The 15395-nt window shown below is 45.0% G+C and overlaps 1 protein-coding gene across 1 annotated transcript in view; it reads right to left on the reverse strand.

Moving 5' to 3' along the window:
- Nucleotides 1-330, reverse strand: part of PLA2G15 (phospholipase A2 group XV) — a 31586-nt gene extending 31256 nt beyond the window's left edge. Inside the window, exon 1 of the mRNA XM_026652735.2 lies at nucleotides 113-330. Within this exon, the coding sequence (XP_026508520.1) occupies nucleotides 113-269 (157 nt within the window). The 5' untranslated portion in view covers nucleotides 270-330. The remainder of the gene's footprint in view (nucleotides 1-112) is intronic.
- Between the last annotated feature and the right edge of the window lie 15065 nt (nucleotides 331-15395).

Consider the following 15395-nt stretch of genomic DNA (forward strand, 5'->3'; position numbering starts at 1 on the left):
CAGCCCCCTCCCCCAACCTTCCCCGCCCCCCGCCTTCCTCAGTCCCTGTACCCAGTCCCCGGCCCACAACCTTCCCCCCACTGCCCTCCCGGGCTTCGGCCCCAGCCCTTACTCAGCACGACGGGCGGCCCCGGGGGTCTGGGGCAGGCGCTGCCCCCGCCCTGCTGGCGCGCCCGGGGGCCCGGCAGGCAGCTGCCGTCGGGGGAGAGCAGCAGCAGCAGCAGGAGGAAGAGGGGGGGCCTAGCGCCGGCCCCATCTCCCCAGCTCATGCTGGAGCCAGCCGCAGCGACCGGGGGAGCGCGAGGACACCAGGACGGACCCCTCCGCGCAGCCGATGCCGGAGCCTACTGAGGCGGCGCGCGCCGCGCCCGACGCGGCCAAGAAAGCCGACTCACCCAGCCAATCAACGCCCCGATCCCACCCAGCCAATCAGCGGGGAGACGGCGCCCCTACCCCTTTGCCAGGCGCTACCCGCCGAGCGCAGAGAGGCTGATTCACGCCGCTTCCTCCCCCCCCCCAAGGGAGGTCCAATCGCAGGCCGAGCCAAGCGCCTGCCAGCCCTCGCCTCCCATCGGGCTAGGGCCTTAGCCCCGGCCTGTGAGCGCTGGGCGGGCCGCCCCCAGAGCATGGTCCATTAACTCCATAGACAGCTGCTCCCTGTACGTGCCTGGTGTTTTACAGACATAACAAGAGATGGCCGTGGCCCTTCCCTGAGCTATTTACACTTCAGGGCAGATAACACCCGGAATAAAGATGCCAAACAGGGTGGGGAATATTAGGCAGTAGAGGAGCCATCCCCACCCTTCTGCCCTGCACCCCCTGGCCAGTGCAGTCTTGACAGCAGCATTTACATTGTAAACTGTAAAACTCATCCGGTTATTCATTGCTCTGGCCACCTCACAAGGTCTGTCAAGGTTCAGCAGACGCTCGGGTTCACACGGTGAGACTGCAGTGGATATTGAACATGGAAGAACAGCAGGTTCAGAATAGCTCTGAAGGAGGTTCATCAAAAAACCCCACCACACATGGAAGGAAATGTCATTGGCAAATCCTACCAGGAGGCTGGGTCTGACCTTAAAAACTATTTTCCAGGGTATCTTCCCACCCATGGAAAGAAAAAGAGTGACAACATCTAACAAATGTAATGGAGGCTGATCCCAAAGGTTCATAGACATAGCCTGCTGAAACCATCACATGCTCAGTCTTCAGAGTTTACAAACACCAGTAAAACTGACTGTGACATCTGTGTATGTCCTGCAAAACAAGGATATGTCAACACTCTTCAGAGGTATTAATTCACAAACACACACACATCAGTCTTCTCTAAGGGATAATACATCAACAGGCCTTTGAGTCTAAAGCACACCAAGTACACAGTGTCTCATCCTTTGTGCTGTGGACAGGGGTCTTCTCAGCCCAGGAAGTGGGTAGAGTGTGTACTTTTCTGGAACCAAAGGACTCATCTGCAGCCTGAATACATTTAAAGGTTTGCCTCCCTAATAAGGCCCAGCTGTTTGCCCATCTCTCCAGGAATGTTAGCTCCTTCTCTCACACAGGAAAGGGAAGATGTTTTTCCTCCACAACAAGGAAGATCAGTGATTCCTTCCTCCCCTTGCTGGAGTACATATACCTAATCACAATCCCAAATAATAACATAATAATAATGTTTTGTGAGTTCAGGACTATTCAGATTTATGGATCTTCCGTTCCAGTTACACCAGGGGATACCAATAAAGTCGGCCCCTTACCTTCCTACTTGTGTCTATATGCAAATCATCTTTTTGGCTTTATATAAACAACAGTAATGACCACCACATAGTGATTGCAGCCGCCATTATCTCACTAATAATAGTAAGGAGGACAGGATATGTAATGTGACTCTCCTCAGCACCACAATTGAATCAGTGCTCCATGGCCATTAGAAGATAAACTCAGGTGTTTTGTAACTGCCCAGTAACAAGAGACCAACTCAGTTCTTATTCTCAATTAAGAATGACTTGACAGCAGGCATCTGCAGATTAACTGGACTGATACAGCATACAACCACGTGATAGACTTAGCTAATCACCCTGCAAGGACAAGTTAGGAAATATGAGAACTGACTCCAGCCAATTTCAGACACCAGTTAAATACAAAGCAGCACAGTGAAAATTATATAAACCACATGATTTCAGAATGTTTCTTTCTGAGATTCTACATCAAAACCTTACCCTACAGTCTTTGAGGAAATAACTAGAGAACTGTTGCAGATAGAATCATTGATCAAGACAACAGATGAATTGTCCCTACTCCTAAACCGACTCTATAATGTATTTAATAACATAACATGCATATCTGATCATCCTTCTAATTAAGATATTTCTTTGTCCCATTCCAACAAATTAGCACTATAAATATGTTTCTTTAAGCAACTAAAACTAGGATTTCAGAGTTTTCTATTCATTTTCAAGATGAAGGATTTCACTGGAAACTTATAAGGATCCCAGTGGACACATCTGATGTACTTTGAATTTAAATGCTGATCATTTAAAAAATAATCTTACCCACAAAACTAATATTTACTTGAATTTGCATTTTCCTTGATAGGTGCATAGAAATTTTATAGTAGTATCTATATTGTGGCAGTGCTTACAGGCCCTGATCAGGGTCCCATTCTGCCAGACGCCAGACCCTCATAATAATAGATTTGAAGGTTAAAGTATTAGCTTTATTTTTACTGGACCTGGTCTATTCCTGTAGGCTGTATTCTGAGACTCAGCAGGCCTAACTTGACATTGGTGCTGCATGCCAGAACTGTGGAAGACTTTCCCATTTTTCCTGTATTTGGGTTATATTAGATCACGATTTTAAAGCCAATGTAAAACATTACTATCAATTAATGAAAAGATATAATTAATGGATTTGATGTGGCCACGTAAAGAACATTACTACTTATCATCCATCCTTCCAAAATAAAGTCCTATTTTACTTAAATCCCAACATAAGAAGATTTTAGCAAGCTGCCTTCCAGCAATATTCGATTTTCAGAGAGTAAAATCTATTTGAACTAATATATACTGCCCTGATTGCCAGAGCCAATGTTTTACTAATAAAGAGAATGTCAGTGTGAAAAATGTCTTAGAAATGTGTTGGATCAAAAGAAAGAAAAAGATGCATTAAGTGAATACTTTGTCTATCGTTTATTTTTAAAAATCTCCTGTAAGCATTTTGTAGTGACTTGCCTCACTGCATTTCTAGATGCTTGGCTTGCAGACAGTAGCTTCTTCAATTGCACATTAATGATTGCAGGACAAGATGAAATCTCTTTCTGGATCTGGTCTCATGCATACACACAGCTGTCTAAACTTGAAAGCAACATTTCTCACGTTTCCTTTAGTTTTGGAGAATATTAATCAGAAATCCATGACAACTCTAGTTCCTTAGCACAGTCCACACCAATATGATAGTTCTTAGTCAATTGAAAAACTAATCTATTTATTTTTGGTTTGTTCTCAACCCTGACAAACTATTCCAAAGTCTCATCTCTTAATAAGCTATTTACATACTGTCCGTGGTTAGCCTTCCTTCTGCGCCTGCCCCCAAAAGGTACCAATTTCTAAACTGATCTAATTTTTAGTTTCTGCCATCCTCACAGGGCTATTGCAAAGTTTATTTCACTAGAAAGTGAAACTCAGCCCTATGTAGTGTTACCAGATAGCAAGTGTGAAAAATCAGGATGGAGATGAGGTGAAAGGGGTGGGGTGTTAGGGTCCTATATAAGACAAAGCCCCTAATATCAGGATGTCTCGTCACCTTAGCTCTGTGCAGAGGGATGGCACAATTTATGCACTGCCTGAGTCTCCCTGTGCACTACCTACATTCTGTTCTGTCTTCTAGTACATAGGGAGATTTAATCAGTGCGTAGGCCTTGTGCTGTCTCTCTGCATAGGGAAGAGTTTTACCCTCTTTGCAAAGGACATTCTGGAGTGAAAGGTGCTAGAAAAGTGCAAAATATCATTGTTTTTTTAACAACATTGTCTGAAAGAGCAAGAAATAGGTTATTTGAGAGACCAGATTATAATTTCCACCCCCGCTAAGGAGAATTGAAATTAGATTTTTGCAACACTTCTTTCTGAATTCAAAAAAGTCATAGCTTACATTTACAGTTTTACTACCAGGGCTCAGAGTCCATGACATTCACATTCAGAGCAGCAAGCTTATCTGGCTGACCTTGAGTATCTTTCCAAGAAACAGAGAGAATATATTTTTCCCTTAAGGGAGCAAAAAAATATCTGTGCTTATACATCTCACTTCTACCTCACAAATAATATACAGGCATCTAGCTCCTCTACTAGAAGAGGGAGATTTTTAGGTTCCTACACTGACCTACTTTAGTAAGAATCCCAATTAGATAGTCTTTGTAATTTAAATGTTATTCTACACAGAAAAACAACAAAAAGCAAGATACACGATGTTTCAGTGACTCTAAATCAAATATGTTTATCTAACTACCAACCCTGAAAACTCCACTTTGGATCTGAAAGCCATAACAGATGATTTTTTTTCTCAACTGTCAACATCAATAAAAAGTCTCTGAAGGCCCAGCTAAACCCTCAGACACATCTGTGCAACCTGATTGTCGTTAGTTGGTTTGCACAGGTGTAAGTAACTGTCTCTCTAATTAGAAAGCTAAGACGACAAATTTATTTTTGTCACTGAAGCCAGCAGTTCTGACTGAATATGTGTAGGGAGCAGATTTGTTGAATAATAAGCTGACATTTTTGCATAGATATTTTTATAGTAAAATTTCATCTTAAACATTCTACACATTTATTTCTTTCCTTGACTCATTGGAGAATCTAATAAAATCCTGCCAGACTTTCAATGCAAGTCAGTGCCTGTATTTGTTGAGTCATGCAGAGAAGCAGAAGCACATGCTTGATCTTTAAATCTTCTCACCAAGCTTGATTGGGAAAAAGAAACAAAAAACACATGTTGAAATCCTCATGGCAAGATCTTTTTGAAGAGTTAATTCTATTATTTGCAGTTAGTTACGATTTTCTAAAAGCCGCATCATATAAATTATTACACACACACACACACACACACACACACACACACACACTTAAAAGAACATTGTTAAGGTTGCAAAGTCAAGCACTCAAAAGTTAGGAAAGCCAAAATGAAACTGCCTATACAACCTCCTTTCCACCCTCACTGCCTGTGGCGGATGGGTGCTTGGGGGTACCCCACTGCCCATGGCGGCTTGGAGCTCCGGGGGCCACCAGAGGTGACAGGGGTATGAGTACCCCACAGCTGCCTGCCCTGCGGGCCGCAGGGGACCCTGCAGCTCCTGGCCACCACAGGCTGAACTCACGGAGGTAACTGGAAGTCACAGATTCCATGACTTCCAGCGACCTCCGTTATTAAATCATAGCCTTAATTATGATACAGTCGTTAATTACATGCTCACATATTTTTTCCTCGTGAACCCTGCCTCTTTCAAAGGACAGGGTGGATTTGCTCTGCAGATGATGATTGAGGGTTGTGAGGGAGGCTGTTCTTTGTAGGACCCCTGCCTCATTTGTTACAGAAGTTGGAAGGTGTGTAGTGAATGAGACAAGAAGAGAAAGGATGGTCTCATAGTTAAGACAGTTGAATGCTGCACTGGAGAATCAGATTCTATCCTTGCCGCTGCCACAGAGTTCCTTTGTGATGCTAAACAAGTCACTTAAATCAAACTTTTTACATGTGGTCACTAATGGTATGTTCCTGGGGCCTGATTTACAGAAGTGCTGAGCCTTTATGACGACAACTGAAGTCAGTGGATGCTGTTCTTGAATATATAGTACTATATAATGCCAAGTACTCTAAAAAATGAGGTCCTAAGTTCTCAGATTGGAAACACCAACATTAATGAATATTTTTTACTTTAATCTCTCTGTGCTTCAGCTTCTCATCTGTAAAATAAGGATAATGCCACGCTCTCACCTCACAGGGTTTTTGTGAAGATCAATTAATTAATGTTTGTGAAGCACTCGTATAGTGTAGCGATGAGCTCTGTAACAAAGCCCAACAGGAAATTAATAATTCTGTCTTCAGAGCAGAGTTTCAATAGTGTGCAGTAAATAAAGCCTGGAGCTATCCACTGAATGAAGAAAACAAAACATTTAGTAGCTGCTCCTTCAGTGAGCATCGTCCATCCTGTACACTGAATGAGGCAGGGTTCATGTGGACAAAATAGTATGTGATCATGTAATTAAAGACTGTATCATAATGCATATGCACAAGGGGGCTGAAAGGCGGTTGTACAGGCAACCTTAATTCTGGTTTTCTTAATTTATGAGGCATGACGCATGACTTTGTAACCTTAATAATTTTCTTTTAACATAGTTTTGATGTGTTATTTCCTATATTTTAAAAAGGGAAACCGAAATTAAGAAAAAATTCCATCATATGGCATCATATTGACACCCACATGCGTCATCAGCAGGGTTATAACCTTTAGATCCACCACATGGATTTCTTCCACTTGTGCTAACAGAGTAATGGATAGCAATAATAGGATGTCATCCTCTACATGGACAAGCACTAGAGGCAGATGAGAACCACTTTGCCAGTGGGTTTCACAGATATTTGCTGACAACAGAGGAATGGTGAGATTTAGGAATCTTGGGTTCCTTCCCAGGCTCCGGATGGAAATGTGTCTAGTAGGCACAGACTTCTGCCTATTCCCCACATGCTTGACCCCCTTCTGCCCCATCCCCTACAAGCTGTTCCAGTTCTGTCTCTACCTCATCCCTGACCCCTTAATCCAAGTCTCATTCTACTTGCCTACCTAGTCCCAGTCTGCATTCTTCAGGCATCACATCCCAGTTCTGGTCTCCCTGCACAGCCAGTTCTAGATTCCCTCACACAATCCCAAGTCCCAATCCCTCCTGACTCCCAGTCTCTCTACATGACCATACTCAGTCCTAAACTCCTTGCCCAGCCAGTCTCATTTCCCCCTCCCAGGTCATCAGCCAAACCATTGCTCCCCTCCTCACTGGCTTCCAGCTCCAGTCTCCCTCCTTAGGCTGCTCTTCCAGCTCAGCCTTTTCTTCCATTTCCTCCCTAGCTCCTTGTCCCAGTCTCTCTGCCCTGTCAGTCCTAACTCTCCCCCTACACCTCAGCTCCTTGTCAGAACAATCTCTCCTTCCCACTGCCACCAACAATTCCTAGTCCCAATCTCCTCCTCAGCCTATCGCCTCATCCAATCTCAGTGTCTTCCCCCATTTCCATCACTGGCTTTAAGTTCCACTCTCCCTAGCCCAGCTCACAGTCCCAGCGTCCCTGACACTGTCTGGCTCCCACTCTCCCTGTCCAAGCAGTCCCAGTATCCCCATTTCCAGTAATAGTTTCGCCCCGCCCCCCCCCCACCTCCAATCCCCGTCTCAGACTCCTTGTCCCCATCTACTCCTTTCCCTCCCCTGGGCTTTCATTTATCCCCTATGCATTCAAATCAGATGGTTTCCTCCTTCATATGGGCACCACAAAGGGGTAATTGAAAGCAAAGAAGAGAGAGTTCTGCTCTCAGTGATGGTGCCTAGCCCCACCCCAGCCCAGAGCACCTGCAAGAAACCATTACAAGGAAAGTTGGGCTTTGCACCCATAGCCCTAGACTGGACCATATTTAGTCATTCTGTGGGGATGGCACACACAGAGTCTGGGCAGCACTGCAAGCTGTGAGAGGCTGGAGCATGCTCAGCGAGGATGAAATCACCAGAGATTTTAGCTGTGAAACTCTAGCAAGTCTCTACTAAACATGTGTGAACTGTCTTCAAAGTCTTATAACTTGTCCAGATTTGGGTGGATTTTCATGAGAATGGCAAAAAGTACATCTATGACACAAAGGCCATCCCCCCTCCCCCCGGCCAAATTTCAAAGTCAGGAGGGAGCTAAAGGATTCCAAAGAAAAGGTCTCAAGAATTTTTTATCTTGGGCAAAACCATGTCTTTTTCCCTAGCCTCTCTCTCAGAAACAGCTGATCCATTTTGGCTGAAATTGTCCAGAAAATACTCAGCCTCAGGTAGTACTCAACATGGAAAATTTCAGCCCAAACAGTTAAACAACTGAAAACACCCACATGCGTGGGAAACTTTAATAAGATAGGTGGTGTTACCAGCCCCATTATAATTCCTGCCTTGCATTCTTTACAATTGTTGTGAGTGGCCTGATCTGGTCCTAATATAGAGCCTAATGTGGCAGACTGCTTTCAAGCATGATTCTGTTCTAGGAAAGTGACTATTTAAAAATGGAGCCTTCTGACTCAGTAGGCCTGTGCCCCAGGTGTATTAAGAATCATGCAGTGTACGTTTGATTTAGTGACAAAAATAAAGTCTACTGCTTTGGGTTCCTGTTAGCACTGTAGAGCTATCACAGCTATAGCATCAGAGTAAGCTAGTGTCTATTCCTTCGTGGGCATCACAATCAACGGACTTCTTTAATAAACTGCAGTTACAAGACCAATCAATCATTTATATCTGATCTAAACCCTGAGCACAGGGTTTATGTAGGGCCTAACTGGACTTCAGAACCTTTATTACGGTTTATGATGCAGGAAAATGAAATAAGCCAGCTTGATACTCAAATCCCAGGCTGACTTTGCAGGGCTATAGGTCACTGAGAGATAGCAATCCTGAAACCTCACAAGGCCATTTTTTCAGAGTTACTCTTCAAAGTAGACCCACACTTTAAGTTGGACTTTTTGATCTTTTAAGCCATTAATGCTATAGGCCCTGGCTATATCTGAGGTCATCCGCTTGAGCCTCAATTTGACAGATATTTGTGTACTGACATCATCTACTTTTTAGGGATTTCTCCATAAAGAACTGTTTTAAAAATAAATCTATTTATTTTCATCCAGTACAGAAGGATTGTTCACCAAGTGAATTCACTCTATAGTAAGGTTTGACTGAACACTACAATTCTAATCTTTAAAGGCCAAATCCTGAGCTCTTTACTCGGCTTATTTTCATTTCTGACCCTTGCAAAACAGCCAGTGAGTCAAGGGGCCAAATCCTGATATACTGAATTGCTAAAGTCCCAGTAAGTCAGTGGGAGTTTTGCCACAGTCTGGAATGAGTAAAACCTGAGTAAGAACTTTGGATTTGGGCCTATTGGGAGTTTTGCAGGAGCAAAGATGGTAAAGTGGGATCCTAAAAAGAGTTTTTACTGAAATCAGTGTTTACAGCCCCTAGCATGATGAGGTTCTGGTATTTGGCTAGGGCTCCTAGATACTACAGTAATACAAATAATAAATAAATAAATAAATAAATAATTAGGAGTAAGCAGAAAAGGAAAAGGAGTAATAGAAAGATGTAAGTGGGAAGGGCAGAGCTGAGTGGAGGGGTAATGTGCCAAGTGAGGGCTGCAAGTTTGATCTGTGCTTTCATGTAGAATGAGTGGGTTGAGCCCTCAGGGTCAGATTATATTTTGCACAAATTCCCATGACTCTCAGCATCTCCCTAGAGACAGAAAGTGGGTGAGGTAATATATTTTATTGGACCAACTTCTGTTGGTGAAAGGGACATACTTTTGAGTTTACAGAGAGCTCTCCTTCAGGAGACCAGCACAGAGCTCTTCTTTAGGTCTGGGGAGGAGGTCATTAGTCTTACATTCTTATATATATTTAACAAGTATCTTGATCCAGGGTGGCTCCCAATTCTGTGTCCCACTTGATTTCAGAATCAAGGAGGTTATTGTGGCATATGGGGTTTAACCAGTGTCAAGAATGTCTAGTGAAGTAGGATTTTCATCCATATATAAAGATAAAATGTATCTATCTAGAGCAGGTGCAATTGTTTGGTGAAAGAGAAACTCATATTCTGATAATACAAATTAATGGAGAGATCCTACCTCCTAGAACCGGAAGAGACTTTGAAAGGTCATCAAGTCCAGCCCCCCGACTTCACTAGGCAGGATCAAGTACTGATTTTGCCCCAGATCCCTAAGTGGCTCCCTCAAGAATTGAACTCACAAGCCTGGGTTTAGCAGGCCAATGCTCAAACCGCTGAGCTATCCCTCCCCCTGCTAAGAGACTAGAGAATGGTGTCAATGAGTCATTAATGCTTCATCCATTGGCACTTTGATGTTTGAGTGTCATTATGGTTCCATTTCTTCTTTTTTACTGCTAGGTTTTTCCAGTGCTGAAGCTGAGGGATGGAGAAGGAGAATATTATTAAGGGAGGTGTCTGCTTGATATGGAAAGAATAGTGTTTACCCAAATATGTACTGCAGTATCTCTCACTTTGGAGATGTGTACATCTGTGATAATACTAAATGGATTAATATATAGTCCATGATATTTTGAAGCCAAACAAACATTAAAATCTAGACCTGAGACAGAAAAATGACTATTATTCAAGATTAAATTTAAAGGGCCAGATTTAGAGCTAGCATAAAATGAATTGTCCAGGTCTGAATATGCGCCATCATAATAGATGTGCAGCCTGCAAGTGCACATTCATTAATATCATGTTCAAGCCTCATCTAACTGATATGACTTTACCAGGAATAGTATGTCCTGAACATACACCTAAGTAACTCATCTCTCTGGCTGTGGTTAAAGCATCCTCATGGGGATGGTAAGACAAGCTGGGTATTGTCTTCAGACTCAAGAAAGAACCAAGTTCCCTAGTCAGGGAGACAATTAAGAAATGCTGATGTTATCATGGAAAAATGGGTGCAGTAAACAGTAGGGAACAATTACTTGAGCAACTGCTGGGAGGGAATAACAGCACTTTGTCATGTAATGTGTCATGCATATCAGATAAGACAACCCTGACAGTAAGCAGTAATTAATCACTAAACAGGGTCAGTCAATGAGATCCTCAACTCCCAGTGAAAGCTCAATAGTGCATAGCATTTTGTCCACAATGGCAAAATGGAGCACGGACAGAAATGTACACTCACAGCCCCAGTGCTCAAGTCTTACAACACAAAGGTGGCTAGATCCCTCAAATCATAATAGTGATCCATCCTCAAACTAACACTCACACACAACATAGGAAAGATTATGGCCAGGCACATTTTCAAACCTGGAAACCTACAATTAAGGTCTGAAATCTATATTTAGACACCTAGATAGATGTGGCCTCATTTTTCAAAGGTGTTCAGCACTTGCAGCTGTTAATGACTTCAGGAAATGACCATTCTAATAAAATCTATTAAATGCCACTCCAACCCGTTGGAGAACATGCAGCACCCACAGTTCTTTCCGGGATTAACAGCACACTGGACAAAGAACAGTATGAGGAACAACTGTGTTACACAGTCAGGCACGTGAGAACTACTACTTAAGAGGCATTTCTGGGCATGTTCAGAAAAAAGCAGTTGCTAAAGACCGCAATGAGATAATGGAGTTTACAGTTACTGGAAGCTTTTATTTTGTTGCATAAACAGCGTAGAATACCTTGTATGCATCCCACCACTCTGCATCACAAATGTATTACTAGAACAACGCTCCATGTGGGGAATGAGTTCTCGGTTTGCTGGAAACTGTTTGGCCATTTCAAGCACTTTCCTTATGCTATGCCAACTTGCATAGCCTCCACCTGTCCAGCAACCTGTGAAGTAGTACAAAGTGGAGACTGCAATCATGTGGCATATCAACGAGTTCTCTGGACCAAATTCCCTGCTGAAGAAAATGGGCAAACTCCACTAAGTTAATGGATCTGTGCCCTTTTGAACCAGCAGATAATTTGGCCCCCAGTCTCTAGTTAATGAAAATGCTGTGATGAGGGAATTTTCTTTTCTCTCTCTGAACTCACAACCACATAACCTGTGGAAACAGTCTTATTGCATGGGGCTGTATAGCCGACTCTATAACATGGTGGAAACAGCTCTCTTTCAGGCTTCTTTCCTCCTTTTGTAATGTCTGTCTTTGGAAATCTACCCAACTGCCAGGCTGCTCAATAGTGCTGAGTTGCATTACTCTGCTCTGAAACCAACACAGCCACAAGTGGCTGGCAAGGGGATATGATATAAGAAGCAGAAAACACACCTGACAACTGTATTCTGTGGTAGTTCCCATCTATTCACATTTATCTACATAGAATTCATGTCAATCACACACTGGACAGTAAGAAGCAAGGAAAAAATTAGTGAAAGGCCCAAAATAAAAGTCCAGGTCAAACAGATGGAACTTTGAGGTATGGGTATTGAAGCTGGATTCAAATTTTGTGGCTTTTGCCGATCTCTTTAGTGATAGTGACTAAAACCTGGATCAGAGCACCTTGAACTTGGGGATAGTTTATATCTGAACTTCATAACTTAACTCCATTAATGGAAAAAATATAGGATTTCAGACAGATAAAGGGCAAAATGCACCCCTAGACCAATTAGTGCTACCAGAGTGAAGCATGGTCAGCTAACACTAAGGGAAGCAAAACTGATAAAGCTAGCATATCGAGTTTTAGAGTAGCAGTCGTGTTAGTCTGTATCCGCAAAAAGAACAGGAGTACTTGTGGCACCTTAGAGACTAACAAATTTATTTGAGCATAAGCTTTCGTAGGCTACAGCCCACTTCATCAGATGCATAGAATGGAACATATAATAAGGAGATATATATACATACAGAGAACACGAAAAGGTGGGAGTTGCCCTACCAACTCTAAGGCCTTGGCTACACTTGGGAATTCACAGCGCTGCTACGGCAGCACTGCCGAGGGGAGTAGCTTGCAGCGCTATGAGCGAGCGTGCAGCGCTGCAGGTGCTGATTACACTGGCGCTTTACAGCACTGCACTCACTGCGCTCGGGGGGGGGGGGCGTTTTCACACCCCTGAGCGCAGCAAGTTGCAGCGCTGTACAGCGCCAGTGTAGCCAAGGCCTTAGAGGCTAACAAGTACTCCTGTTCTTTATACTGAGTTTTAACACTGTGGTTAAATACCACACAGCTATGTTAACACATTGTGGGTTGCATTACAGGAAATTGGCAGTCATAAGGAAACAAAACCTGTCACACATCATTGACAAAGTGTGGAGAAAGAGCTGACATCAGAAGCTTGGGAGAAGACACTGATCACTCTTATCGGAATCACATAAGAAAAGGAGCATTTCAAGATCAAGCCTGCCTCTTGCACAATACCAAATGGTGCAATCAAGGCTGGCAAAGCTGCCGCGTGCAAGTGCTGCTATGATTTAAACAGCAGCACACATGGGGGACCCAGCCACATACACAGAGCTGAGAGGACAGTAAGCCAGTTACGTCACATGGAAGCTTCTGTGGTCATGCAACATCCGGGGTAAATGGAGGAAGAATGACACAGCAGGTTCTCTGGTCTGGGGTGTGAAACGACCCTTTGCTTGTTTCTTCAATGCTCAAGCATGTTCGTGACAGTAATTTAAATATATATGGCCAAACTGTCCTCAGTTACATTACCACAGGATTGCATCTATTGAAATGAATGGAGAAGCTGGCCCATCACATGCAGCCATGCATGCCTATCAATAAGAGGGGAGTACTATCTAGTCAGCACAGCATGGAATTACAAGAAAGGACTCCTGGATTCTGTTTTTGGTTCTGCCACTGACTCACTGTGTGATCTTGGGCAAATCATTTAAATGCTCTGTCCTTCAGGTCCTTCTCATGTATAATGGAGAGGATAGTTACCTGCTTCATAGAGATGTTTTGGGGCTTAGTTTAAAGCTCTTTGAGAGCCTTGGGTGAAATAGGCCACAATGAAAATAATAATCACACAGTAAGTGAGGTATAGGAAAAGTCAGTCAAATACAGGAGCTGCCAGTTCTGTCCTGTATGCACCCACACGTTAAAGGATTTATTAGCAAGGGAATGAATGCCAGGTGCAGGTGAGGCAATACACCTTGCAACATGCAATATATCACGTATGTACATGATGAGAGGAAGGGCTGCCACACAGTGCTTTATGTTCACATTCAATAAATAAAACAACAATAATACCTAGCACTTATATGGCATATTATATTTTATAGCACTGCATGAACCCTTAATTAATCCATACAGTAACCCACCGAGTCAGTAAAAGAGTATTATCTTCTGTTACAGATGGTGAAACTGAAACACAAGAAGTCAGGGATTTGCCCAAGGCCACCTTAAGACACTACAGTGGCACAGTTGCAATGTTGCAGCTGTGCCGCTGTAGTGCTTCAGTGTAGACACTACCTATGCTAATGGGAGGGGTTCTCCCATCAGCACTGGTAATCCACCTCCCTCAGAGGCGGTACCTAGGTTGACGGAAGAATTCTTCAATCAACCTAACACTGCCTGCACCAGCGGTTAGGTTGGCATAGCTGCATCTCTCATGGGTGTAGGTAGTTCACACTCCTCAGAACGTAGCCATGCCGATGTAAGTTCCCAGAGTAGACCAGCCCTGAGTCAGTAACTGAGCTGCAGTGAGAACTCAGGAGTTCATGGCTCCCATATTCAATCCAATAGACAATGCTGCCTTTCTATCAGGAAAGGTATTATGATCATCAGTGCTTGAAGTGAAGGAAGGAGTACTGGTGTGACCACACACTCCCAGGCCACAATCAACCCACAGATTCTTCCTTTCCTGCCAACCCACAACCTCACACATCAGTTCAGTCCCTTCTTGCTTTCCTGGCTCCATCATCCTGCTACCTGGGCTCCCCTTCCCCAGGGCCGGACTGGCTGCTTTAACAGCCCCTTGTGCTCCCTGGCAGCCTCCCACCCGGGAGCACCAACACAGCCGCTTAAGGTGGCCCGCAGGAGTGCTGCCACAGCCCCCCCCAAGGCAGCTGCCCCCCTCCAGCGCCCAGGCCCCCAAACCTGCCTGCGGCTCCCCGTGCTGGCTGGGGGCCCGGGCACCACCCGGGGGGGTCAGGCCGCCCCTGAGCCCAGCCCACCTTAAGTGGGGCCTGGGAGCCAGCAGGCCTGGGGCAGGGGGCGAACCCGGCCCACAGGCCCCCCCGCAGCCCGGCTGCGAGCTCAGCTCCCCAGCGCAGTTCGGGGGCTCCAGCCCGGCTCCCTCAGCCTTGAGTCCAGCCCTGGGAGCAGCCCGGCCCCTCTGCGATCCACCCCAGCTGTCTCTGTCCGGCCTGGCCCCAAGCGCCCAGCCCGGCTCCCTCTGCCCGGCCCCCGAGCCTGCCTGCCGGGACGGGGTAGCCCAGATCCCCAGCCCCGGGCCTGCCTGCAAACAGCCTACCCTCTTGCACCCCAACTCCCTGCCCCAAGCCCCCTGCCTGCACCTCTCACTCCAACCCCCTGCCCTGAGCCCCCTGCCCCCCAACCCCCTGCCCTGAGCCCCCTGCCCCCCAACTCCCTGTCCTGAGTCCCCTGCCTGTACCTCTCACCCCAACTCCCTGTCCTGAGTCCCCTGCCTGCACCTCTCACCCCAACTCCCTGCCCTGAGCCCCCTTCCTGCCCCCCAACTCC

The sequence above is a fragment of the Terrapene carolina genome, unplaced genomic scaffold, assembly GCF_002925995.2.
Source record: "Terrapene carolina triunguis isolate 2854851 unplaced genomic scaffold, T_m_triunguis-2.0 Scaffold130, whole genome shotgun sequence".
NCBI classification, from domain to species: domain Eukaryota; kingdom Metazoa; phylum Chordata; order Testudines; family Emydidae; genus Terrapene; species Terrapene triunguis.